The 26,727-nt window shown below is 40.0% G+C and overlaps 1 protein-coding gene across 3 annotated transcripts in view; it reads left to right on the forward strand.

Moving 5' to 3' along the window:
- NFKB1 (nuclear factor kappa B subunit 1) overlaps positions 1-26,727 on the forward strand; it is a 129,188-nt gene that overhangs the window by 59,269 nt on the left and 43,192 nt on the right. For all 3 annotated transcript variants that reach the window (XM_068542504.1, XM_068542503.1, XM_068542505.1), the window contains exons 6-8: positions 12,634-12,782; positions 23,499-23,662; positions 25,474-25,632. In XM_068542504.1, the coding sequence (XP_068398605.1) occupies positions 12,634-12,782; positions 23,499-23,662; positions 25,474-25,632 (472 nt within the window). The remainder of the gene's footprint in view (positions 1-12,633; positions 12,783-23,498; positions 23,663-25,473; positions 25,633-26,727) is intronic.

A 26,727-nucleotide genomic window follows, 5' to 3' on the forward strand; every position in this document is an offset into this window, starting at 1 on the left:
TTTTATTTTGCACATACTTCAGTCATACCTTACATGTGATCTAATCCTCCTAGTTACTTTTATGTAGTTTGTAAGGATTTTAAAAAAAAAGCTTTGTAGATTAAAAGTTTTCATTCTGTTTTTGGTTTGCTTGTATGTTTCTCTCCCACCCCCCTACTTGTATAATTGAAGCATTTTTGACATATCCCCAGAAAAGTTGGTTCTTTATTATCAGGATTTAACTTACCCAGGGCAGGACCCTTCTTGGATTTACTGAAAATAAACACTTTGGTTACTCAATTTCAGTTTGAATGAGAAAAGTTGAAATCTTTGCCTAACATAAAGGTTTTTCTTTGTCTCTAAATTTTGATTTTCCATGCTATCAGAAGCCCCATTGCAACAGGTAATTTGAGTGTTGATTGTATGTTTTCTCAGTTTGTAATTGTGTTAAATGTATTTAAAATGTTCACAATTTTAAAAATAAGTTTACTGTTAGGATCCTTCCAACTCAGAAATTCTGTGATTTTAAACTGTTTTTTTTTTTTTAGTTTGAAAATGTGATCTTTGGGGTGTTGTCCTGTGTGTCATATATATATATATATATATATATATATATATATAAAACTAGGAATCATAGAATTTCAGAGCTGGAAGACATATAGTTGTTATCTAGTGATTCTACACATGAAGAATTCGGAAGCCCAAAGAGATTAGGGGCCTAACACAAGATCATAGCAGTAACTGGCAACTGGAACTCTGGCCGCTTACTGGAGCACTAAAAATCTGCTCTAAAAATTAACCCAAATTATCTGAAAATGTGCAGACTTCAGGAGAATGTTCCTCTACAAATTTAAGAATGTTGAGGCATTTATATTAAGCACCATTTATTTAAATCCTATAAACTGTGCTCTCGTCCCTGTTGTTTTCTCCAAACTTGGAATCACACTTGAAAATAAATTACAACTTGGGGTAGGTTAAAGTGTCTTGATTTCGCACTCCTGGGGTATTTTTCAGTAATTTAGAAGTGTGAACTGACTCTGTGAAGTTAGGCCTGTTTTCAGGCGGGACGTGCCCGCGCATCTCTGGGATGCTGGTGAGGAAAGCCCTCCTCGTGTAGCTGCCCTGGCAGAGTCTAGCTGGGATGATGAATGTGAGATCACCTCTCCGGATTACACGGGGCTTGCGGCCAAGGCAGCGCTTCTTGTCCTCCCAGTCTCACTTCTGTTTTATCTGGAACCAGCCCTTGATGAGTGTCTTCCGCCCATCCTGCCACCTTGGCCAAACTCCAGCACCATGGGGAAATTGTATGTCAGGGTTAAATTCTCCCTGAGAATTGAATTTATAAAAATTAAAGATGTTTTAGCACCTCTACAGCCAGTCTGTCTGTAAATGGAAGTTATTTTCTCAGTGGAAAAGCCTAAGGGAGTACAAGTACTTCAAAAAATCCTCTTAGAAATAAAAATGGTGCCAGGGTTAGGTCTTCCTAAATGTGATTTCAAGCCAAGGAGTCAGTAGCATTTCACAAGTTAATTGGCTTCATGCACTCACCTTTTGCTAGGGCTTTTCAGAAACTTCTCAGGGTAATCCCTCATAGTTATAGTAGAGAGATGAACCACGTCACGTGACTATAACCCTTCAACAGATCTTAAGGCAAGATGGCCTGTTGGGCCCTGCTGTCAGCATTCTTTCCTAACACTGCCTGGGAGCTGTTACCTACTTGGCTGCTCCCTGGAGCCAGTGATTTATTCAGTCATTAGTTCTTTGAACAGCTATTAATTAAATACTACTGGTTCCATCCTGGGGGTTGGGGAAATAGAAAGAATTAAATAATGCCTTCGTCCTCAAAGACCAGTCAGTTTAACCAGAGGAACTAAGATACGTCCTTAAATATCTGAAATATGATAATATTGTTTGTTTTATTCACCACTGTAGAACCAGCACCTATAGCTGCCAGGTAGGAATTGCAGAATAAAGTAGTATTTTTCAAATGAAAGAGTGAATGACCTAATGGCCCCAAGGTAAAAGATCCAGCTAGTTGGGGTGGGCAGAGAAGACTTCGAGGCAGAGATTGCATTTGGGGCTGGATCTTGAGGGAGAGGTAGCAATTTGAAAGCATGAATATAACTAGAGAAAATAGCACAAGCAGAAAAGTCAGCAGCAAAGGCTCAAAAATAGAAATCTCTGAGGTTGGATGGGAAAAGTGAATAATTCTGCTGGAATGAAGAGTACATGAAAGAGAAAGGTGGGAATGAGGCTAGAGAGGTATGATAGGGCCAAATCGTGCAAGCCTCGGGAATTTAGACCACATTTTGTAGAAAGTGGATAGATTCTATAAGTTTTAATATAGGAATGATATGCTATAATGAGCATTGTGCTTTAGGAATATAAATCTGGTAGCCATCTGCTGAGGGATTAGAAGGGAAAAGCACAGGGACACCAAGTGGGAAGAATTGCAGTGATTCCTCATGAGTTAAACTCTGGTTCAGGCTGAGCTAGATAAACTAGGGGAGTGAGAATAGAGGGAAGGGACAGGTGCCAGAGATTTTGGGGAGTGCCACCTGGCTGAATCAGTGAATTCAGCAATTGATTACTTGTAGAGGACGACAGAGGAATCCCAGATGATAGGAGAATTTTGGTGCAGTTGCTTAGAAGGTGGTGGTTTCACTTACTAGGAGGTGGAGTAGGTTTCAGAGGAAGGCCATTCATGGGCCTTCAGTCGTGGGCAAATTGAGTTATAAGTTATGGACAGGAAGTGCCCTGCAAGCAGCTGGAAGGGTTACAGATTCTTAAGAGGAAGGTAAGCACATGAGACTTAATTGAGGAGTCATCCTGCATGGACTAGATAATTAAATCCAGGAGACTACATAAAAGTGTCAAGAGAGTGATTACGGTAATGGTTAGAGATAGACCAAGGACTGATCTCCGGCAAGACTTCTTTTGAGGAGGAAGAGTGCTTTAGCAGAACTGTCTAATGAAGTGAGAGGGGACCATTTTGAGGAGGGAATGTAACACATCCTAGGCTACAGAGAGGTTAAGTGGGATGAAGAATAAGAAATGGCTGGTCAGTTTGGAAACATGGAGTAAATCATGACCTTGAAGCACGTATTTCTTTGGGACATAGAGGGATTAGTTAATTTGCAAAGGTACTACAGATTAAGTTGGGGTTTCAGCATTGGTGATTAGAGCTTTTCTTGCATACTTGATAAGGAAAAAAGAGAATGGCACTCAAGCAGGTATAAGTGCCTTTTAAGAATGTTTCTTACTGAATTATAGAGAAAATCAAATGAAAGAATGGTTCTGTATTTCTTACTGTAGTGCCTGGCTCATAGGTTTCAATAAATGCTAACCTGTACCGTTGTTATCATCATTATCAGAGAAAGAGTTGTTCCGAATAAGGGAGAAGAGTGTATGTGATTTGTGGATTAAGGGGAAGCGTCCTTTGGAGAGGGAGGGAGGAGAGTAATTTGAGGAGATCTGGAATAAGTCTGGCAGTAAGTGCAAAAACAGAGTGGTTGGACCTAGAAGAGGGAACAGACCAGACCTACATTTCTCTGAATTGGCAGCAGATATGTAAAGTAATGGGGATGTTTTGAGCCTGGGTGACAGTAAGAAGAGAGGTTGAAGAGCCTGGCATGCAGTGCATTTTCACCTTCTCATTACAGTCAGAGGAAATCTCAACTGCAGATATCTGCTTAAAACATGAAGAGACAAAACAGAATCACTGTCATCTATTCTGCCCCTGCTATGAATCGAGCACTGTGTTAGACACTTTAAATTGCCTCCTTTAATCCTGGTGAAAATTCAGACATTATGTATTGGTATTCACATTTTACAGATGAGAAGACACGTCAGAAAGGCTGAGTAGCTTGCCCAGGATGGCACAGCTAGTAATGGGAGGAGCCAGGATTCAGAGCCGGGTCCATCTGACTCCAGAGCCTGTGCTCTTTATTGAAAGGGAGCCCAGTAGTTTGAGATCTTGGAGGTGTAGGCCTGCACTGCTTTATGGTAAGGTCCTGTGGAGTGGTTATTCCTGTCAGTCACCAGGGTGAATGTCAAAGAAGGGCCCTCTCATTTGGGGAGTACATGACTGTGAAACTGGGGTGAACCAGAAATGTGAATTCTGGATCCCTGAGGGCAGTAGTAAGGCAAGGAATAGAGAAAACGTTCTGAGTCAAGTCCCTAGCCTCTTCAGTGCAGCAGGAGAATGCCTTACGGGTAACAGCAGCTGGGGCGGGAAGGGGGAAGTTCAAGGGGGTGTCTTGGACTTTCGGGAGCGCTGTAACCTTGATTTTCCAACAAGATGATGATTCAAGAGTCACCTTCCCTTCACTTTCCCACAGCTGCCCGAGTTCCTGACCCTCAGCAGTTAGATTCCTCTAACCATACTGCAGGTCCAGACAGAGCCCACACCCAGACGCCCTTCAATCAACTTACGCTAATGTTCTGCTCTGGTGTAAATAATCACTTTCTAATTTAAATAGCCTGTTGAGAGGCTGCACTAGGATCTAGCCTTTTTTTTTTTTTTGAAAAGACAAAATAACAAAAGAAAGAATATAATTTCCTAATTTCCATCCCCTACCTAGCACAGCTCTTTATATTTTAATAAATCGCCTTCCATAGATAACATTTTAGTCATCTTATTTAATCATGCATTTGCTACAGGATTAATTATTGAATGCGCACAGTATAACAAACATTATTGCAGGCATTTGGGATATGACAGGGAAGAAACCATTGTCCCCACTCTTACAGAGCCTCTGTTCTAATGGGGAAGTTAGGCAATAATCAAAATAAGTAAGATATGTAGTATATTAAATGGTAACTAATGCAGGGAGAAAAATAAAGCAGGGGAAAGTAGCAAGGAATTCGGGGATGGGAGTGTTAAAAATTTAGATAGGCCGTAGGGAAACCCATGAAAGCTCCCCTGAGAAAACGGCATTTCTGCAGATCCTGAAGGGGGGTAAGAGAACATGCAGGCGTCCAGGGAAAGAGTGTTCTAGGCAGGAGCTCTCAGGTAGGAGCTGAGCTGGCAAGGAGGCTGATATGGCTCCAGAAGGAGTAAGAAACAAGATCAAAGAGGAAGTGGGGTCAGAGGGCCCAGGGCCTGTGTGCTGTTGTAAAGACTTTGGCTTTTAAGATGGAAAGCCATTAGAGGTTCTGAGGGTTTTTTTAACTTCTTACTGTGGAAAAATGTAATCATATATACCCAAAACACTACAATGAGTCCCCTTGACGAGTCATCCATCTTCAACAGCTTTCACTTTTGGAGGACTTTGATCAGAGGAGTGTCCACATTTGGCATGACCTGACTTGAACAGGATCGCCTAGGAGAACAGGCCATGGGGAAGTGGGGGAGGCATAGGAAACATAGGAGCAAAAACTCAGGAAACTAATCATGGCGGCTTGAAACCAGGGAGTAGCAGTAGAGACGATAAGAAGTGGTTAGTTTGGGGATATCTTTTAAAGGTCTGACTAAATACTATATATTTTATGCTTTATTCAAAAAAAAAGAATTTGAGAATGCACGTAGTGCAGCAACGAGGGTAAGGAGATGTAGAAAAGAAATTCAGTAGAAAAGAATACTACTGTTTTAAGTTTTATTTTCTATTTAAGAATAAACCAGGTTTAGGGGCTTCCCTGGTGGCACAGTGGTTAAGAATCCACCTGCCAACGCAGGGGACACGGGTTCGAGCCCTGGTCCAGGAAGATCCCACATGCTGCAGAGCAACTAAGCCCGTGTGCCACAACTACTGAGCCCTCGTGCCACAGCTGCTGAAGCCCACGTGCCTAGAGCCCGTGCTCCGCAACAAGAGAAGCCACCGCAATAAAAAAGAGCCCGTGCACTGCAACAAAGAGTAGCCCCCGCCCACTGCAACTAGAGAAAGCCTGCGCATAGCAACGAAGACCCAATGCAGCCAAAAATAAATAAATAAATTTATTTTTAAAAATAAATAAATTTATTTTAAAAAGTAAATAAATAAAAGAATAAACCAGGTTTATAAGCCAGGTTCCAAAAAAAACTGGCCTATAAATGAACATTTGCAACACAGTTCATCCATAAGTTACATATTATTTTGTAACCATGAACAATTGGGCCATGCAAAGGGTAAACATTTATTTTTAATTTATTAATTAGATAATGACACCTATTGAGGTGCAAGTCCCCAGCGGTCCCCAGAGTTAGCAATAGTGTGTTACTTGATTTTCTGAAAGAAGTATGATTTATAAGTGGCTATATTTGATGTAATGAAACTGAAAATTCAAATAAAACAAAAACTAGGGGTCAAAGTATGACAAAAAAACACAAAACTCGCAAAGTGGAGTTTTACATAGATAGTGATTTTATTCCACTTCTCTACATAGTTGATGAAGCCCTCTTTGTCTGTTTTGTTGTGTTTAATGGCCCAGTTTGCCCTTCCAATCCCAGGCAAACATCTGAGCCATATGTGCTATTGGTCAAATAAGTAGGGCAATAAAAAAGACAAAAGAATGTGAATGAATCAACGCAAATCCAGGAGCATTACTGGAAAAACAACCATGTTGTCAACAGTGAGTGGGCCAGAGAGGATATTTTCATGTCATCCCATCTTATAAGAACACCACACCTACGTTCAGAAGACTCAGGATGAATTCCAACATCCTCCGGATCTTGACTGTCTGACCTTGGGTTATGTCATTTGTTAATCTGTCTAAACTTCTGTTTTCTTATCTGCAAAATGGGGATGATAGTACCAAGTCTGTCTGCTTCACAGGGTCATTGGGAAATCCAGGAGGGAAACAGCCCCTTTTTATAAAAGAGAAGGAAAGAAACTGGTGCTTCCATAGTACATGCCGTGTGCCAGACACTGTGTGGTTCTCACAACAGCCCTCTGAGGTCCCATTATTGTCCCATTTTGTAGGTATAGAGCGTGCAGCTCAGAGAGGTTATTTAACTTGTGTAAGCCCACAGAGCTGGAAGAAGAAAGAGCTGGGATTTGGTCCCAGATCGGATCAGCTTGAAATCTGCTGGCTTAAAAAGAAGGAACTAACTTTACCAAGCGTCTTCCTACCCTATGCCAGAAACTATTAGATATGGTTCTGTACTATCTTGTTTGATGAAGGTTATTCAGTACTTCCTGTGTACTCAACAAATCATAAAGAATAAAGAACACTAAAGTCTCTTTTGCATCACTGAGAGGAGGTATATTATGAAAATAGTGTTCTTTTCTTTCCTTCTCCTCCTCCTCTCCCTCCCCCCCTTCCCTTGTCCTCCTCCTTCTCCTTTTTCTTCATTTTGTAATGTGACTTGCACCGTAACAGAGGAGAATCAATGCACAGTTTAATAATGTCTGTGGCACGATTTTGTTTAGAAAGAAGGCTTACAAAGGGACAAGTGCACTTCTGCCATCTCACACCTCTCACTGAGACCTTCCTCCCCACAACACACACCAACAAAACCAAACAAACAGGTTTTTCAGGGATAACTGTCATGAACACTGTGCTAGGCAGAGGAGAGCCATAAAACACTGCGCACACTGGACATACACAGAAGAAAAAGTGGTTAAGCCAGGTGGTAGCCAGTGTAATGGAAAGTGTGAGCGGGCTTTGAAGTGGTTAGTGAACCACTAACGGTGGTCATTGGGAAATCCAGGAGGGAAACAGCCCCTTTTTATAAAAGAGAAGGTGGACAGACCCAAGTTCAAAGGGCTGCCCAATCACTCCAATTACAGGAATGATGGCAGTTTAATTCATCGTAATGTGCCTCAGTTCCCTTGGCTGTGGAATGGGGTGGCACTACTGACCCCGCAGGGCTGATGTGAAGATGGGCTGAGTTAACAAGTCCCCTTCCCTTCCATAAAAACAGAAAGTGAGGAAGTATAGGTAGATGTGCTCTGGGACTTTAACAAGCAAGAGAGGTAAGACAGTAACCCTTTAGTTGCCAGTTGGTTTTACCTTCTTCCTGTTGCAATAAGCTCTGTATAATTTTCCTGCCCTCTTCCTATCACATTCCCCAAAAAAGGGACAGTGGTGGAGTTTTGTGGGCTAAAGTGGTGAAGGGAGTGTCATGGAAGATTCAGATTTAGGTTGTACCCTTGAAGAATGGATGGTTCTACACAGGGAAGAGAAGGAAGGGACACCCCCAGGGGGTAGGAACCACGGGAAGGAAACCCTGAGAGGTGGCAGTAAGTACGACTGAGGAGACGATGAGTCGGACTGTCACCGCAGAGCTTTCGTTTGTGCTGCTCTCCCTGCCAGCAATACTCTTCGCAACCCCTACCCACCCCCTTGTCCCTTGTTACATTCTTACTCTTCTTTGAGAGCTCAGCCCTCATTACTCCCTCAAGGAGCTTTCTCTGACTTCCTGACCAGGTCAAATCCCTGTTCTGTATGTCCTGTGTAAGTGCTTCATAGTTATGTACTTAGGTTTATTTGTGATATTTTTGATTAGTATCCGTCCTACTCCTTCATTCCCATAAGAACAGGAGTTATGTCTGTTTTCTACTCAGCTGTGTATCCCTCCACTCCCTGACCTACTGCAGTGCATGGGACATAGAAGGGGCTTAATACGTACTCACTGAATAAATGGATACATTTTGGTTTGTCGGTGAGGTAATAGCCTGGATAAGAGAGAGGGTTTATATTTGAGATTGCTAATCCTGTTAGGTGCCCAGCACTTAACTCATTTAATCCTTAAAAACAATCCTATGAAAGCAAATGTATTATTGCTTTCATTTTAAAGGTGGAGAAGCTGATGTCCAGTGAAGTTAACCATCCTTCCCTGCTGGCCCAGCTATTAAGTGACAACAGAGGGATTTGAGCGCAGCAGCCTGGCGTCAGAGCTCTTGAATTTAACCACATTCCTCTGCTGCTTTAGCAGTAGAGGTCAAAGTTAGATACACAAGTGAAGTTAGGGTAGATTTCTGTTTGAAAAGTGTGGATTTTTCCCTCCTCCTCTTCTTCAGGTATCATCATCATCACTTCATGAGGAAAAACTCAGCAGAAAAGAACTACTTCATGTGTCACGTCTCATATTCATGTTGACTCTACCTTCTGCCAAAGTGATAGGTCCAAATTAACTCAGCATGTAAAGTGGACCTTTCAAAATCTGATTCTTAGAAAATTCTAGATTACTTCTCTTAATCACCTTTAAAGAACCAGTATGCACTTTTCCAGAGCATGACAGAGTTAGTTGCTTTAAATAAAAGGAGGTGATTTGACTAAGTTTGGTATTATCTGAGATACTTGGTTTCTGTTTCTTACTCAAAAAGCAGATGTAGCCTGTGGTCATCAGTAGGTATTGAGTCATAAAGCTCCTGGAAGAAAGGCTTGATTTCGTCAAGGAAGCCAAGGAATCCTGAGCACCTCCAAGAATGATAGCTGTTACTACAATAACATAATTATTACTAAAATAAATAAATAAATAAATAACAAAGCCCAGTAAAATATGTCACTCTAGAAAAAAGGCTTACCCTAGGAATAGAAGTGGCCTGAATTGGTCATTTATTCCAGGCACCTGCCTTTGAACGGGATTTATAAACATTCACCTCAGGGCAGTTGTGTTATTTAAAGGTCTCTAGGTAGAGGAATGTATTACAGTAATAAGATAGTGGTTAACACTGTGTATTGCTGTTATTTACTGGGCAGTGGTCTTCAAGACTTCACATGCATTAATGTATTTACTCCTCATAACAAACCTGTGAGGTCCTGTTATTATCCCCATCTTACAGATGAGGAGCTGAACACTGCCCGAGGTCACAGAACTAGTAAATGGTGGAACTGTCTTCAAACCTAGCTAGTCTGTCTGTCAAGTACCTGCTGTTCCTGTGTCCCTTGGTAGCTTATGGTCACCTTTGTCTCCTTGGCTCTAAGTGATAGCTTAACTTGTATTTAAGCCATTAGTGTTTATTAAAAGCTTGCTATGCTCAGACTCTTTAAAAAATAACCCACCCTTTCTGGCAGATACAGTTGCTTTCTATAAACTTAATTTTCAAGGGAACCACTATGCAAAGAAGTAAAAGGGAGGCTGAATAAAAATAATCTGATTCTCCATAGAACAAATGAATTTCTGAGTCAGTTGCAAATAGCTCTCAGTCATTGGTGGCATTTTATGAAGTATTCCCTCCCCTAAGGTAGAATTCCACTGTCTTCATTAGCCATAGAGCCTGAAAATAGAAAATAGTATTTTTTTGTGTGTCCCCATGCCTCAGCTTTCTTCCTTCAGTCAGTATTTTGGAAAGTCCACAAAACCCAGGGGCCTCCCTGTCGTTGCCCTGTGGCCTATGTGAAAAACCAGATGATGCCATGCTGACTTGAACTCTTTCAAGTGGATCAAACAGCACATTAGTCATTGGCACATTTCTCAGGCCCTTTTACCTCAGAGACTACCCAGTTCCTCATTCTTGCCACCCTTCGATCGTGAAGTAATAGCAAGAAAAAGATGTGAGTACTTTTTGAGGAGACCTCCCACCTCTTTCCTTCAGTGCCTGTGACTGATTCCTTCATAGTGGTAACGTTGAAGGGTCCAGATATCCAAAGGGATTGGGCTTTAATGGATGGATTCCTTCAGGTGTCCTGCTTAAGTGGAAAGCCTACCTGATTTCACCCAAGTGAAGCATTTCGTCATGCCTTACACTGTTGCATTCCTATGCTCAGTGCACTTAAAAGTGAAATTACATGGTCTATTTCATGCTCTTTCACTGTTTATTTACTGTTGAAGAAATCCCTGTGAAATATGTCATCATAACAAAGGCTGATTTCAGATGTTGACACCAAGACACAGAACTGACATCAGCAATCCAGGGAGTATGTAGGGACAACAGCCAACTTTGGAGCAAACCCAGAACTTTTCATTCCCTGTCCTACCCTGAAGGGCAAAGGCTTTCTACCTGTTATAAAAGGGAAAGCACTAAGTTCATGATTGGTTTTATGCCCAGAGGGCTTTTTCAGTGCTTAACCTGTTTAAGAAATTATTTATTTGTGCTCTGAGGTGGTCAGAACCTAATTTAATCCTAAGCATTCTTTGTGATTAGCTTGCTCTGCAAGGACTGGAGGACATTCCCGCAGGTGGCCCTGCTCCTTGGGAAGGGGTGTTAGCGGGCTGGGAAGCAAACTTTTGCAGCGGTTCTAAGCCTGGGTTCAGGCAGAGAGGCCCTAAGGTTTCCAGTGGAGCTACACTGTGGACAGAGGGAGTCTGTCCTTTGTTCAGGAGAGGAAACTTCTCTCCCCCAAGAGCCTCTGGGGAATAATCCCAGTTCTCATCAACTTCTCCTCAACTCTTGCGGTGGGAGATCGGATTGGGAAAAAAATCCATACCGAAAACATCCTAACAAAACCATGCCTCAATGGAATATAAATTCATTTGATGGTATTTATAGTAGAAGTAGATTGGTGGAAAGGAATAATTCTGTCTGTTTCCAAGCAATTTTACTGGCAAGCGTAGGTTCTTCCTCAAGTGTATATCAGAAAGACATCCATCAAGGATCCATTGCTACGTGAGATTTCTATCTACTTTCTTTTTCTTCTGAGCTAAGGGTTGCTTGTGCAGATTAAAATATTTCTAACGATTGTATAGTTGGGAGGTCCTGGATTTAGGTCATATACTTCCTCAAAAAGAGACAATATGAGCTAAGGAGATAGGGTGACCAACTCTTTTCGTTGTTAGCCCTGAAAGTCCTGCATCCCAGGAAACCCTCTCATTCCCGGGCAAACGAGGATGACCGGCCACCCTTTGAGGAGATACAGTGCATTTCCAACAGTTTGGCTGAATTTATCACAGGTTTCTGACTTATAATATTCAGGAAGTTTAAAAATAAGGCCGTTGGTCTTTTCTGTGAGTATGATTTTAGTGTTGGGGCTTTCTCAAGGAAGGAATCTGTGGTCTCCTATAGAGGGCTGGAGAACCAACTAGAGGAGAAAGGGTGTCCAAGCTCTCTTTACTTAAAATGTCATTATCTCCTTGCAGTTTTCTTTTTATTGCTCTTGTCATCATTTTAAAGGTATAACAATAAAAAATATAAATTACTTTAAATGGAAAAATCTTATAAAACAAGAGCTAAACAGGTGTCAGATCTAAGGGTTTGCACTTAGGTAGTACACTGATTTGAATTAAAGAAACCGGTCACTGCAGGCCAAGTCCATGGGCTTGGGTGTCCATGGCCAACCTTCATAGCGGGGTCCCTGGGCAAGACTCTCTCTCCTGCCTCATCTCACGGCAGAGAGTTAGGACGGACACTTTCTGCTCACCTCTTTCCTTCTCTTGATTTCCATCAATCAGTCAACCCCCATACCCTTCTCACTGATCTTTTACCCACCTTTTATGACCAAAAGTGCAATGAAGGTGCAGCTGAAAATGTGTTCTTGGTTAGTAGGAAGGGGATACAGCATCCTCCAAGATGTGCTCTTCCTTCCAATTTTAACAATACGTGCTGTATTTTAAATGGTCTGCTTCCTGCAGAATATCTTTCACGCCCAAAACAACCGCCATTAGCATTTTAATTTATTTCCATCTCATCATTTGTTCATCACATATTTTTCAAAACCGAGCTGTGGTCGTATATGTACAGATATGCTTAAATTTTATATCATACTTTTTATACTTAACTGGCTTGTCTTAAGCATTTTCCCATGTTGTAATGTAGCCAGATGTGCTAACTTTGAAATGTGCTTCTTGTATAGATCTGCAACTATGTGGGACCTGCAAAGGTTATTGTTCAGTTGGTCACAAATGGAAAAAACATCCACCTGCATGCGCACAGCCTGGTGGGAAAACACTGTGAGGACGGCATCTGCACTGTAACTGCTGGACCCAAGGACATGGTGGTTGGGTAAGTGAGGGTGTGTGATGTTGCGGAAGGGAGGTGCAGATCGAACAGGGCAGCCAAGGAGCAGGCCCTTTTTATTCAGGGTCTTTCCAAGACCCTCCGAGAGCCCCAGAAAATGAAGATTTGAGCTCTCACTTGGACTCCGAGGACACCGAAGAGTAAGGCGCCCACTTGTCTGGATTTCCCTGATACAACCCACTTTGTACCTGTGGTCCTGGCCTAATTATTTATAGCACCCTCTTCCACTCTCAAAAGTGGCCCAGTTTGGATGATAAATTATACAGTCACTTGACCTATGAGGCATTTGTGCCACTTTTAGCAATATTTTCCTTCTGGAAATAAGGATAAGGACAAATTAGAAGAAAACTGGCTATAGCAGAAATCAACACTTTATGGATGATTTCATACCTTTGGTGATTCCCTTAATGAACTATTGATTCTCGATTTACAGTGTGAACATGTTGAGCATGAAGTGGATAGGTAAATATTATTTCAGTTCTGTGCTGCTTAGAAAGTGTGCACAGAAATGATAAGACCGATAAGGGCTTAATTTCCAAAATATACAAACAGCTCATTCAACTCAACATCAAAATAACAAACAACCGGATTAAAAAATGGGCAGAGGACCTGATTAGACACTTCTCCAGAGAGGACTTGCAGGTGGCCAACAGGCATATGAAAAGATTCTTGATCTCGCTAATTATCAGGGAAATGCAAATCAAAACCACAATGAGGTACCACCTCACACCTCTCAGAATGGCTGTCATCAAAAAGAACACAAAGAACAAATGTTGGTGAGGATGTGGAGAAAAGGGAACTCTCAAACACTGTTTGTGGGGATGTAAATTGGTACAGCCACTGCGGAAAACAGTATGGAGGTTTCTCAAAAAGCTAAAACTAGAACTACCATATGACCCAGCAATTCCACTCTTGGGTATATATCCAAAAAACCCAAAACACTAATTCAAAAAGATACATGCACCCCAGTGTTCATAGCAGCATTATTTATAATTGCCAAAATATGGAAGCAACCTAAGTGTCTGTCAACAGATGAATGGATAAAGTAGATGTGGTATATGTATATATATATGATGAAGATGTGTGTATATACATATACACAATAGAACACTACTCAGCCATAAAAAAGAATGAAATTTTGCAGCAACATGGATGGACCTGGAAGGTATTATGCTAAGTGAAGTAAGTCAGACAAAGACAAATACTGTATGGTATCACTCATGTATGGAATCTAAAAAATAAACTAGTAAGTATAACAAAAAGGAAACAGACTCACAGATATAGAGAACAAATGAGTGGGGAGAGAGGGAAGGGGGGAGGGGCAATATAGGAGTAGGGCATTAAGACGTACAAACTACTAGGTATAAAATAAGCTACAAGGATATATTGTACAGCATGGGGAATACAGCCAATATTTTATAATAACTAAAAATAGAGTATAACCTTTAAAAATTTTGAATCACTATATTGTACACCTGTAACATATAATATTGTACAGCAGCCATACTTCAATTTTTTTTTAAAGTGTGCACAACCAAGGATTACAAATTTGTTTAGGCATTCATTAGACTGGAAATGTAAATACAAAGAGACGTATTCATTTAAGGGTTGGTCAGAGAGATAAAACAAGCCATTTTTACTGAATGAAGTATTATAGAAATAAATTCAATTCAAAAGAAATTTTTAATTAAATTTGTCTAATTTTCAGAAATATCTTTCAGGGCTTCCTAATACTGGCTTAAATAGTTTACGGTAAAATCCCAGTTAATCTAGACTGTTCACTCAAAAGAAAGGAATTGTTTAAATCAACTATAATTAAGCTGATGGTAACATTTCAGGCTTTGAATTCCGATCAGGTTTCAAGTTGGTTGTTATTGGGGAGGTTGAACTTTCACGTTCCTTGGTATTTCTTTGTTTGACTGTTAAAATTTTCAAGTGTGAAAAACCTAGAGAGCTTTCTTTTAAGTCACTAAAATCTGATTCTTTTGATGTCAGAGAAAAAAAAAAACCTCTAGATTGGAGGAAGAAGCCTAAATTGATTTGAAAAATTCAACTATGCTTTAAATGAACTTGTTTCAACATCCTCTTGAAAGGCTGACCTCTTTCCTCTTGTGTGTCACAGTTGGTTCATCGTTTGTTTTGGAATACCCTTACAGTTCCTGACTGACCTATGAGAGCTTTGAAATGCAGGGTAATTGTCAAAGAGTTTCGGCCTAATTGATCACTTAGTGTCTCTGCAGATTTACTCGAGTAGGCTACTGTCAGTACGAAGTGTATATTCTCTTTGGTCCTGTTTAATGTGTGTGATAATCATATCCTTCAGAGGAAATTATACGTGAAGTTCCCTACTAACAATATTTGTTATTATAAACATTCCAGTATGTTATCTGTAATTTGGTGTTTCTGTGGTTTGCCTTAGTAGTCTTTGAGGATTTGGGGAGGAACTAATGGTTATTTAATTTGGGACCTACAGCAGGAGTAAAAGTAAATTCCCTGTCTCCAAGGAAAGTGAGGAAATCTGTTACTCTCTTTTAGTGCTGGCGTGAGGGGTTCGGTAGTTGGAAGAATTCATTCATTCAACAGTTTGAGCATCTAAACTTGTAAATGTGATCGTCAAGACGTCTGGTCACAGCTCTGTGGGATTTTCTAATACTATGCAGTTTCACGAAGAAATGTAATGAAGAGGATGCCACCTAAGAGTTACAGTAGACTCAGTAGCCTCTCCCATTCAGAGTGCTCTATGAAACCTTGGTACTCCTTCTATAATTTGATTTTTAACTGAGAAACTTTTGCCTACAGTGTTTCCCAAAATGCAGTATTTCCTTCATGGTTTCATTTGTCTCTCTTATTTTTTTTTAAGTTTCTAATACCAGAACCTGTTGCATTTTAGTAGAAAGAGTCTCATGCTGGTGGTCTGGAAACCAGAATTCTATTTCCAGTTCTGTCACTCACAACAGTAGGACTGGGGGCAATTTGCATGACTTCTTGGGGACTTTAATTTCTTCCCTTTTAAAATCTGAATGTTAGGCTACAGAATCGACCTCCAGGCCCTTTACATCCAAATCCTACACTGAACTAACATTAGCTAATATTATGAAATAACATGAGCCAACTTGCCTCATGTGTATTTACAGGATGTCAATGATTATTCTTATTTAGTTCTAACTTGTAGGTAAGAATAGCATATAGAGAAATTTAGGAAGATAGCCAGAGTTATTCCTTAGACTTGTCAATACTAGAAACAGAACCATGATAAGCAGTTTTCAGTACAGTTTAGGTTAAGAGTATAGATTCATAATCAGGGCATCAATCCAACACATCAAAAAAGATATATGGAGGGACTTCCCTGGTGGTCCAGTGGTTAAGACGCTGCACTCCCAATGCAGGGGCCAAGCGTTTGATCCCTGGTTGGGGAACTAAGATGGTGCATGCCGGACTTGGCGTGGCCAAAAAAAAAAAAAAAAAAAAAAAAGGTATATGGAAAATGACACTGAGAAGATAAATAACTTCTAAATTATCAAAACCAAAAGAATGACCTTTCTTTGGAGTGTTTCTCTTCACTTTACTCTCAGCATGAGTTCTCAGTAAAATTTAATTTCTATTTTCAAAGGTATTTTGTTATCTATATTAAACTATTCATGTTTTAGATAACTAAGTCATGATTGTAACTTTGATTGGTTTAATTTGGGGGGGTTGTCCTTTTAGCTTCTTTTAGTTAGCTTTAGTTTTGACTTTTTATTTCCTACTCACTTATTTAGTTAGTCCTTAGTGCCTGTCCTCATAAAAATAATCTTTGTTTGGTGTTTTATTTTCTATCCTGAATATCAGCAGTTTGTTTCAACAGCATTTTAGTTCTCTGAAATTTGCATTCAATGGAAACTGTTACTTGACTTTGCTTTAAGCCACCTTCCTCACCAATAATCACCACACCCTCTGCTTGCTTCCTGGCAGCCCTGATTTAGAGAGATGTGAAGTTTTTCTTTTTTTTAAACTATTATTTCCAGCATATACCAATGATAAGCACTCGAAGTAGATATATAAATATAAAAATGCAAAACAGAGGGCTTCCCTGGTGGCGCAGTGGTTGAGGCTCTGCCTGCCAATGCAGGGGACACGGGTTCGGGCCCTGGTCTGGGAGGATCCCACATGCCGCGGAGCAACTGGGCCCGTGAGCCACAACTACTGAGCCTGCGCGTCTGGAGCCTGTGCTCCGCAACGGGAGAGGCCGCGATGGTGAGAGGCCCACGCACTGCGATGAGGAGCGGCCCCCACTTGCTGCAACTAGAGAAAGCCCTCGCACAGAAACGAAGACCCAACACAGCCATAAATTAAAAAAATAAAATAAATAAAAACCCAAAGTTTAAAAAAAAAAAAATGCAAAACAGAAACAAGCTTTCCCTCAATGAACTAATGCAGACTATTAAACTGCTATTTTTGTAGATCCATAAACAGCTACTGGCAGTTTCATATGGTTCAACCTTAATGCCCAGAAAAGGAGCTGTTTGGAGAAAATGGACAAGGTCTGGACTGAGATTGGAAGTATCCAACTTCCAAACCTAGGGTGTGTATTGTGAGTCAAGGGCTGCTTTTAAATCTCAGGCCAGCCGTGAAGTCAATATTTGAGTCTGGAGAGGAAGAAAGGCCAGATGGAGGAGGCACTTTAGAATCCCAACCCAAGGACCTGGGGATTTGAACCTAGCCAAAGGGCAGAGGCAGTTCCCAGACGATCATAATGATGGCAGCATCTGGCACAGTGTATAGGATTTCAAACCTGGCTGCTAATTAAAGTCACCTTTGGTCACTTTGTAAAAATACTGATGCCAGGCCCTACTTTCAGAGATTCTGATCTCATTGGCCTGTCTCATCGTGTAGAGCAGCGGTTCACAAACTTCAGGGGCCATCAGAATCACCTGGAGGGCTTGTTGAAACACGGATGGCTGAGCGCCACCTTCAGAGTTTCTGATTCAGTAGGTTTGGGATAAGGCCCAAGAATTTGCATTTTAATAAATTCTTGGGTGATGCAATGCTGATGCTGCTGGTCTGGAGAGTGTACTTTGAAAACCACTGACGTGTAAGAATACGGCATTTAGAGTAAGAAACAGGATTGTAGTACCAGTCCCGCTACTAACCCATCATTAACTGTGATAACCTTTCTTTCTAAAAATTTTTGAAATTAATTTAAATACTGTAACATTCACCCTTTAAAGTATACAGTTCTATGAGTTTTGATAAATACTCATATAATCACCACAATTAAGGTGTAGAATAGTTTCATTCCCTCCCCCCACCCCCATCCTGAAAATCCCTGTGTGACCCTTTGGAGTCAGGTTCCCCCCCAACTCTAGGCCGTGGCAACCTCTGATCTGTTCTACCCCCATAGTTTTGCCTTTTCCAGAATGATATGCAAATGCAGTCATACAATATGTAGCCTTTTTGGGTCTGGCTTGTTTCACTTAGCATAATGTATTTCAGATTCCTCCAGATTGCTGAGTCTGTCAGTAGTTTATTCCTTTTAGTTAATAAGTAGTGTTGCACTGTTGCATTGTGTTGATATATCACAGTTTATCCACCTGTTGAAGGACATTTGGTTTGTTTCCAGTTTTTCAGAACAAAGCCACCTTTTGTGTGAATGTAAGTTTTCATTTTTCTTGGCTTGGGTAAATACTGAGGAGTGGAATTGTAGGGATATGTGCTAAGAGTATGTTTATCTTGATAAGAAACTGCCAAATAGTTGGACTTCCCTGGTGGTCCAGTGGTTAAGACTCTGGGCTTGCACTGCAGGGGGCCACGGGTTCGATCCTTGGTCAGGGAAGTTCCACATGCCGCGTGGTGTGGCAAAAAAAAAAAAAAAGAAACTGCCAAGTTGTTTTCCAAAGTGGCTGCACCATTTTGCATTCTCATATGTTAACATTTATAATCCTTGTTTTTTTCTGTTTTTTATGCTAATAATGTCTGCTCCCATTTTTCTTTTGCATTTTATTATAGAAATTTCCAAACATACACAAAAGTAGAAAGAATAGCATAATGAGCCTTCCTTGTACCCGTCACCCACCTTCAACAATTAATTATTACGTGGCCAGTCTTGATTTAAGTATACTTCTACCTAGGTAACTTTGTTATTGATATCTGATTTAGTTCCATTGTGGTAAGAGAATATTTGGTATCATTTGATTCCTTTTAAATGTATTGAGGCTTGTTTTATGGAGGGAATATGGTCTGTCTTGGTAAATGTTCCTGGTGCACTTAAAAAAGAATGTTTAGTCTGATCAGGTTGAACGCATGTTCTGTAAATGTCAGTTGGGTCAGGTTGTTTGTTCAAAGCTTTTGTCTCCTTACTAATTTTCTCTCTACTTGTTCTATTAATTATTGAGAGAAGAGTATTGAAATCTGACAATATTCGTACATACATCTATTTCTCTTTTCAGTTCTGTAAGATTTTGCTTCTTGTATTGTGAAGCTCTTTTATTAGATGCATAAAAATTTAGGATTCTTGTGTCCTCTTAATTAATTGATCCCTTTATCATTATGAAATGACCTTCTTTTTTATTCCTGGTAATATTCTTTGCTCTGGAGTTTACCTTGACTGAAACTAATATAGTTACTTCAGCTTTCTTTTGAATAATGTTAGCTTGGAACATTTTTTTTCCCATCCTCTTAGTTTTAACCTTTTTGTGTGTTTATATTCAAAGTAAATATGCACTGCATATAGTTGGGTCTTACTTTGTATTCCGTCTCACATACTCTGTCTTTTAGTGGGGTGTTTAGGTGATTTTTATTTAATATGATTACTGTTATGGCTGTGTTTAAATCTACCATCTTGCTGTTTGTTTTCTGCTTGTCCTATCTATTCTTCGTTCCCCCTTTTCCTCTTTTTCTGCCTTCTTTTAGATTAATTGATTATTTGTTATTTCATTTATCTCCTTTTAGATTTATACCTCTTTGTATTTTTTAACCATTGTTTTAGGTTTATACTATACATCTTTAACTTATCATAGTCTACCTTCAAGTAGCATTATACCTCTTTATGTATAGCATGTTAACAGTATATTTTCATTTCCCCTCTCTTGACCTTTATGCTTTTATGTCATATATTTTACATCTGCATATGTTGTAAATCCCACCATATATTGTTTTTTATTTTTGCTTTAAATCGTCAATTATCTTTTAAAGAAACTTTTAAATAAGGGAGAAAAAGTATTTTATACTTAGCCATGTGTTGACTTCCTTTAATTTTTCTTATACCACTGGTGTGCTGCTGATAAATTCTTTCAGTTGTTGTACATCTTAAAGTCTTTATTTTGTTCTTGTTTTTCAAAGATATTTTTGAGGAGTATAGAAATACAGGTTGAAAGGGTTTTTCTTTCATGTCCTTAAAATATGCTGCTTCACTGTCTTCTGGCTTGCCTTGTTTCCAAAAAGAAGTCTCCTGTCATTCTTATCTTTATTCCTCTGTACATAGCGTGTCAGTTTTTTTCTCTATCAGCTTTCCAGATTTTCTCTTCGTCACTAGTTTTCAGCAGTTTGATTATGATAAGCTTTAGTGTTGTATTCTTCATGTTTCTTGTGCTTTGTGGTTCATTGAGATTCTTGGATCTCTGGGTTTAGTTTTTATTAAATTTTAAAACTTTTCGGCCATTATTTTTTAAATATTTTTTCCATCCACTCCTCTCTTTTCTCTTCTGAAACATCAACCTCATGTATATTTGGCCGTTTGTTCACTAATCTTTTTATCTATACTGTCTAATATGTTCTTAATCCCATCTGGTGTGTTTTTCTTCCCAGACATTGTAGTTTTCATCTCTATGGGTTTTTTGTGGGGGAGGGGGGTCTTTTTTATATCTTCCATGCCTCTCCTTCACATACTAATGCTTTCTTCTCGATCATATGGAGTATATCTCTCATAGCTTTTCCGTGTACTTAGCTACAAATTCTGTTTTCTGTCTCATTTCATCTCTGTATCTGTTTCTACTGAATGATTTTTATCCTCATTGTGAGTTATATTTTCCTGTTTCTTTGTATGCCTGGTAATTTTTGATTGGATGGTAGACATTTTGAAGTTTGGATTGTGGGTAGTTGGATTTTTTATTTTCTATGCTTCTAAATATTTTTGAGCATTGGGATGAAGTTAAATTTGGGAATAGCTTGATCCTTTCTAGACTCACTTTTAAGCCTTTTTAGGGAGACCAGAGCAGCCTTTAGTCTAGGGTTAACTTGATGCCATTACAAAGGCAATACCTTTCTGACTGTACACCCTAATACTTCGTGTATCACAAGATTTCTTGAACTATTCTAGCCGTGTGTGTGCTCCAGGGACTGTTTTGCCTGTGCTTCTGATTGTTCTTTTCCCAGCCTTGGGTCATTTCCTCACACACATGCTCTGAGTGTCTCTCGGTATGTGGTTCTTTCTTCTCTGGTATCGGCCTGTGAATTCTACCCTTGTTGACCTCCTTTGTCTCCTAAACTCAGGGAGATCAGCAGGCCCTGTTTGGGCTCCCCCTTCCTTACTGCAGCCTGGAAGCTCTCTCTAGATATTAAGGCAGCATAATTTTAGGATTCACCTTATTTGTTTTCCTTAAGGCTCACTGTCCTATGCCACCTATTGTCCAGTGTCTGAAAACTATTTTTTCGTATTTTTTTGTTGTTTAAAATGCGAGGTTCAATCAGTCTGTGTTGCTCTATCATTACCTAAGGTGGAAGACTGACTTCTGTATTGTTTCATTTATTTCCAGAGTAAATCCATTATTCACATAATGAAAAATACAGATGATGACTTTTCACAGAGATTAAGTAAGATAATATACATGAAAAGCACTTTCTAGGTGGTAAAGTGCTGCACACGTGTTTATCATCGCTGTTACCTAGAAGATCAGCCTCGTTTTCCTGTAGTTATGGGTGTCTGTATAGGAGTAAAGCCTAAAAGGCCAAAATATGGAGGTGTTGTTTCTGAAAATCCCCGTGTGCCTCCATGCATACATATCAATGTGTCATATTGCGTGTTTTTCTGTGCTGGATTAATTCATGCATTTATTTATCCAGTAGACATTTATTAAGCACCCAGGTCTCTAGTCACTGGATATCTCTGCTCTCAAGGGGCTTATATTCTGTATTTTCTTTTCGGTGTCTGCCTCAGCTGTCCTGCTTTTTTTCATCACTGTCTGTACACCTGTATCATTTCATCTCTGGGCCCCTGTGTGAGTGCTCATCTCATTCTGCCTTCACCTCCTATGTTTTCTTCCCCTAGTTTATCTAGTCTTCCAACATTATCTTATTCTTTATTTCGTTTGATCCAGTTATCATAATATTTCTATCTTTCCTCTAATATTCCTGCTAATATTTTTTTTTCTTTCTGAGTAAAAGCCAGAGGAAAAGAAGAGTCCTTACAAAAGCTTACAAGGCTTTAAAAGAACTGTGCCCCACTTATCTCTTTGAACTCCTTACTTACTACTGACCCCTTGTTCATCTCACTCCAGCCACACTGGCCTGTTTGCCACTGTTGTCTTGTGGACACCAGGCATGATCCTACCTCAGGGTCTTTGTACTTGCTGTTCCTTCCACCTCAAATGTTCTTTTTCCATATATCCATGTCTCACCCCCTACTTCCTTCAAGTCTTTGTTCGGTTGACATCTTTTCAATGAGGCCCTGTCTGGCCTCTTCCTATTTTTAAGTGTCGTGCCTTCTACTACTGCCTTTCCTCTTCCCCATTCCTACTTTATTTTTCTTGGTAACACTTTTTACCTTTTAAATGATAAAATTTACTTGTTTGTTTCCTCTCTGTTGTTGCACTAGCATATAAACTCCATGAAGGTAGGGATTCCTTTACTGTTGACAGAAGCACCCAGGACGCTGCCTGGTACTAAGGAGCAAAATAAATATTTGTTGAACGAATGAGTCTCCTTGGTAAAGTGCTTTTTTGTTTGTTTGTTGTATTACATTTATTGAATACACTTCTTTGTTTCATGTACTTTATTTTAAAAAATGAATGGCTGGAGCATTTTATATACTTAAAAATCCCTTTAATTGCTTTAATTAGCATATTAACATATTTTGTTTTATGGATATGTAGGCTTCACAGTATAAAAAGTTCTCCATCCCTGATTGAAGGTATACCTCAAGACTGAGTACATGTAGAGTTGGACATTCTAGTGGTCATAAATAATTCCAACCTTAGAGATAGGCCAGGAGGAGACGGGATTCCTGGTAGACTTTAAATCCCATCTAGAAACCCAGGGATGAGCCAAAAGAAAAAAAATCTCCTAAATATAGTATTTTGCGTATTCTTTTTTAAAAAGTTAGAAAAGTTAGTATATTTGGAATTAAAATTTCTTTTTATACAACTCTCCTAGAAAAATACTTTAAAATGAGTCTAGGTAAGACTTTCTTATTAAGATATGTATACCCCACTCCCTATTCATAATTTGCAAGTCTAATAAGCTTTGAAAACGAAAAGATTTTTCTAAGTTTACCACAGACTGATTTGGTGGCAAAACCCAGCCTGACATGATGTGCAGCTGGTTACGGTCTTTATTATTCCATTTGGTGAGTCTGCTTTGTATGTTTCACTGCAGAAATAGTCACGTGTTTGAGGGCCAGTGATTGAGGGCCTGTGCATTTTTTCTCAGTCCACTTAGCTAAGGTAAAACCGGACTCTCTAGTCACTGACTGCCTAATTCTGGTTGTTGCTGTTACTGTTTTTTCTCCAGCTTTGCAAACCTGGGTATACTTCATGTGACAAAGAAAAAAGTATTTGAAACACTGGAAGCACGAATGACAGATGCATGTATAAGGGGCTATAATCCTGGACTTCTGGTGCATCCTGATCTTGCCTATTTACAAGCAGAAGGGGGAGGAGACCGGCAGCTCACAGGTGAGTATCGCTCTCCCAGCCTTGCTCCTTTGAGAGCTCTGGCTCTCCTTGTCCTGTGTGTAAACCATGTGCTCATCTTATGCCCCAGGTTTCTCCTTCTCCTGGTCTGTACCCCAAGCTGCTCTCACCCTTTCTCTGCTCAGAAACCTTTGATGGCATCCTGCTACTTCTAGAATAAAATCTGTACCTCCATAGCCTGGCATACAAAGCCGGGCCTCAGCCCCCTTTCCAGCTTTATCTGAGGTCCCACCTGTACCCACCTCTCCCCATCACTGCCCCCTGAACACTGATGCATACTCATACCTTTGTATGTGTCTTCCTGTACCAAAAACACCCCACCCTTCCCTTCTCAACCTGTCAGAACTAACTGAGAATTCAAGACATGGTTCAAAGAACACCTGCTCTGTTATACCTCCCCCAGCTCACCTTATTATAAGGAATCTTTCTTTGGGCTCTTCAGGCACATTGTAAGCTATCCTCTTTATCATAAAAATGCTATGATTTTATGTTTTCCTGCCTTCACTTATATTTTTTTCTTTCAACCCTAATCCTTGTTCCACCACATATGCCATTTCTGCTTTTATGTGTTGTCCTTTCGACTGGCCATCCTGTCACCAGCTCATACTCAGGCAGTCCAAAGACAATCATTTTCCCATTAGACATGTTCTGTCTTCTGATATTCATCCTCAAAACCTTCACATCATCTTTGAGTCCTCCTTCTCGCCTCTGCTGCATCTCCAGTTCGTGGTCCAGCGATTCTGTGCTCTCTGGGGTTCCCCTCCTCACTCCATTTTCTGATGCTCTGTCTCTGTCCCTCCCCACTTCTAATTTAGTTTACACCCTATGGCCAGATGGATCTTACTGAAGCCTACAGGTCACCACTACTCAGTGTCTCCCTGTTGTGTCCAGAATCCAAATTCCATAACCTGGCATTTTAGGCCTCCCAAAAGCTGGCCCCAATCTGCATTTCCAACTTTGTTTCCCACTACACCCCTTTTTGTTAAACCGAACTACACCATAGCAGCACCACAATTTCTCACTTTCTCTCTTTGGCACAGTCTTTCCATTCCTGCTCTTTCCTCTTCCTGGGATGCCTTTTTTCATTCTCCTCCTAAGTTCAAGTTCTACCATCCTTTCGAGATTTAGAGCAATGCCTCTTCTGCTCCAAAGCCTCTGGATTCTCCCCTCCTTTGAAGTTTCATATCACTTCAACTGTAGCTCTTTTATAGTACTTATCACTTGAATTATCACCTCTTATGATATTATAAGTTACGTACGATTATGCCCATCAGTATGAAAGCTCCGTCAGGAGGGAAGGAGCCAAGTGCAGTGGAGTCATTCGGCTCCTTCAAAGCACTTTTTGAGTTGTACTTGCGTAGTGCCAGGTGCTGTGCCGGGCACTGTGGGATGAATACAGTCCCTGCGCTCAGAGAGCTGTTGGAATACTTAATTTTCACATTCCTCCACACAGCTGAGGCATAGTCAGGCTACTGCATTCCATTCCATCACATCCTTTGTGTCTTGGGACAGGGCAGGGGAAGATAGGAGAGAGGCAGTTTGACACACGCAGGACAGTTTTTACTGTGATCCAGAGAAAATGCAGGCCTTTTTTTGATGCCTTTACGTTTGGATGACATACATAGATAATTCTTAAAATTGTATTAGCAATATGAAGAATTTCAAAAGAAAAAAAAATAGACTTTTATTTTAAGTTGATGTTCTTTATTTGGGCTTTATAAAAGCATCCTATCTAAAACGTTCATGCTTTACTCTTTCCCTGGGCGTGAATACCCTATGTTGTCTGGTCCTAGATCGGGAAAAGGAGATCATCCGCCAGGCAGCTCTTCAGCAGACAAAGGAGATGGACCTCAGCGTGGTGCGGCTTATGTTTACAGCTTTCCTTCCAGACAGCACCGGCAGCTTCACGAGGCGCCTGGAACCCGTGGTATCGGACGCCATCTACGATAGCAGTGAGTACCTGACTTCTGACAGGAGGCAGCTTGCTGTAAAGTCAAGAACAGACTTCCAGCCTGGCCCCGGCAGTTACTGACTAGCTCTGATTCCTGGGGCAAGTAACTTAATCACTTGGAGCCTCACATTTATCATCTTACAAAATGAGAACACTGAAATTTAGCTTAAAATTTGATGTCGAGATTAAAAGTGAAATATTGTGAGGTGCTCAGTAAATCTTCCTCAGATCATCGTTGTAGTCTTCTACGTGCAATGCCAAATCTCTTATTATTTATGAATTCCTTACTATGAGGATATATTGTTGGTGCTCTTAGATGAGAAAAGTATCTCAATTGGGGCTCTCAAGAGAAGTTAATAAAAGACAACTCTTATTCTTATCCATTTTCATTCTTGCATGTTACACCTTTATCAAGTTAGGAACTTCAGGTTAACTAAGTGAGCAGTACAGATGTTTCGTAGCTTCAAAATTCTATTTCAGTCTATAGTTCCTGGAGTTTTTGAAAGAGTTTTACAGTGGTCTTCAGCATTTACCATGCTAATTTCTTATTTGGTATGCATGGGATTTATTAAACAGATATTTCCAAAAAGTCTACAAGGGCAGTATTTAGGCTCCTTGAAAGGTTATAGAGTTTGGTCTAAGTAGAAAACGCCATGCCCCAAGTACAACAACTAACTGATTTCTCTAATTTAAACATGTTTGAAGGGAAGTGAAAGCTTTATAAACTGATGTAGACTCGTATACCAAAGATCACTTTAAAATGCAGCTGTTGGAGCCAAAAAAAAAAAGGAAGCCTTATACTATTACCACACAAAACTTTTACCCCTTAACCACACAGAATTCTAATTTCGTTTGGGGAAAAGAAATAACATCTTCATTTTTCTTTTCTGTAGAATAAAAATTAATAAATAGTTTTAGAAAACTGTGCTTTTCCTAAATTTCTAGGACTCTTGTAAATGGTATATCAGTATCATGGACATAAGTTTGGGGTTAAAGTCTTGACCTTATTGAAATTCCACACATCCATTAGCTTGGAACTTCCTGAAACATCAGAAAATTTCTTTCTCTTTGTCTATTCATCTCTCTTACTGTGTTA

This window comes from Eschrichtius robustus, chromosome 4, assembly GCF_028021215.1.
Source record: "Eschrichtius robustus isolate mEscRob2 chromosome 4, mEscRob2.pri, whole genome shotgun sequence".
Lineage (NCBI taxonomy): Eukaryota > Metazoa > Chordata > Mammalia > Artiodactyla > Eschrichtiidae > Eschrichtius > Eschrichtius robustus.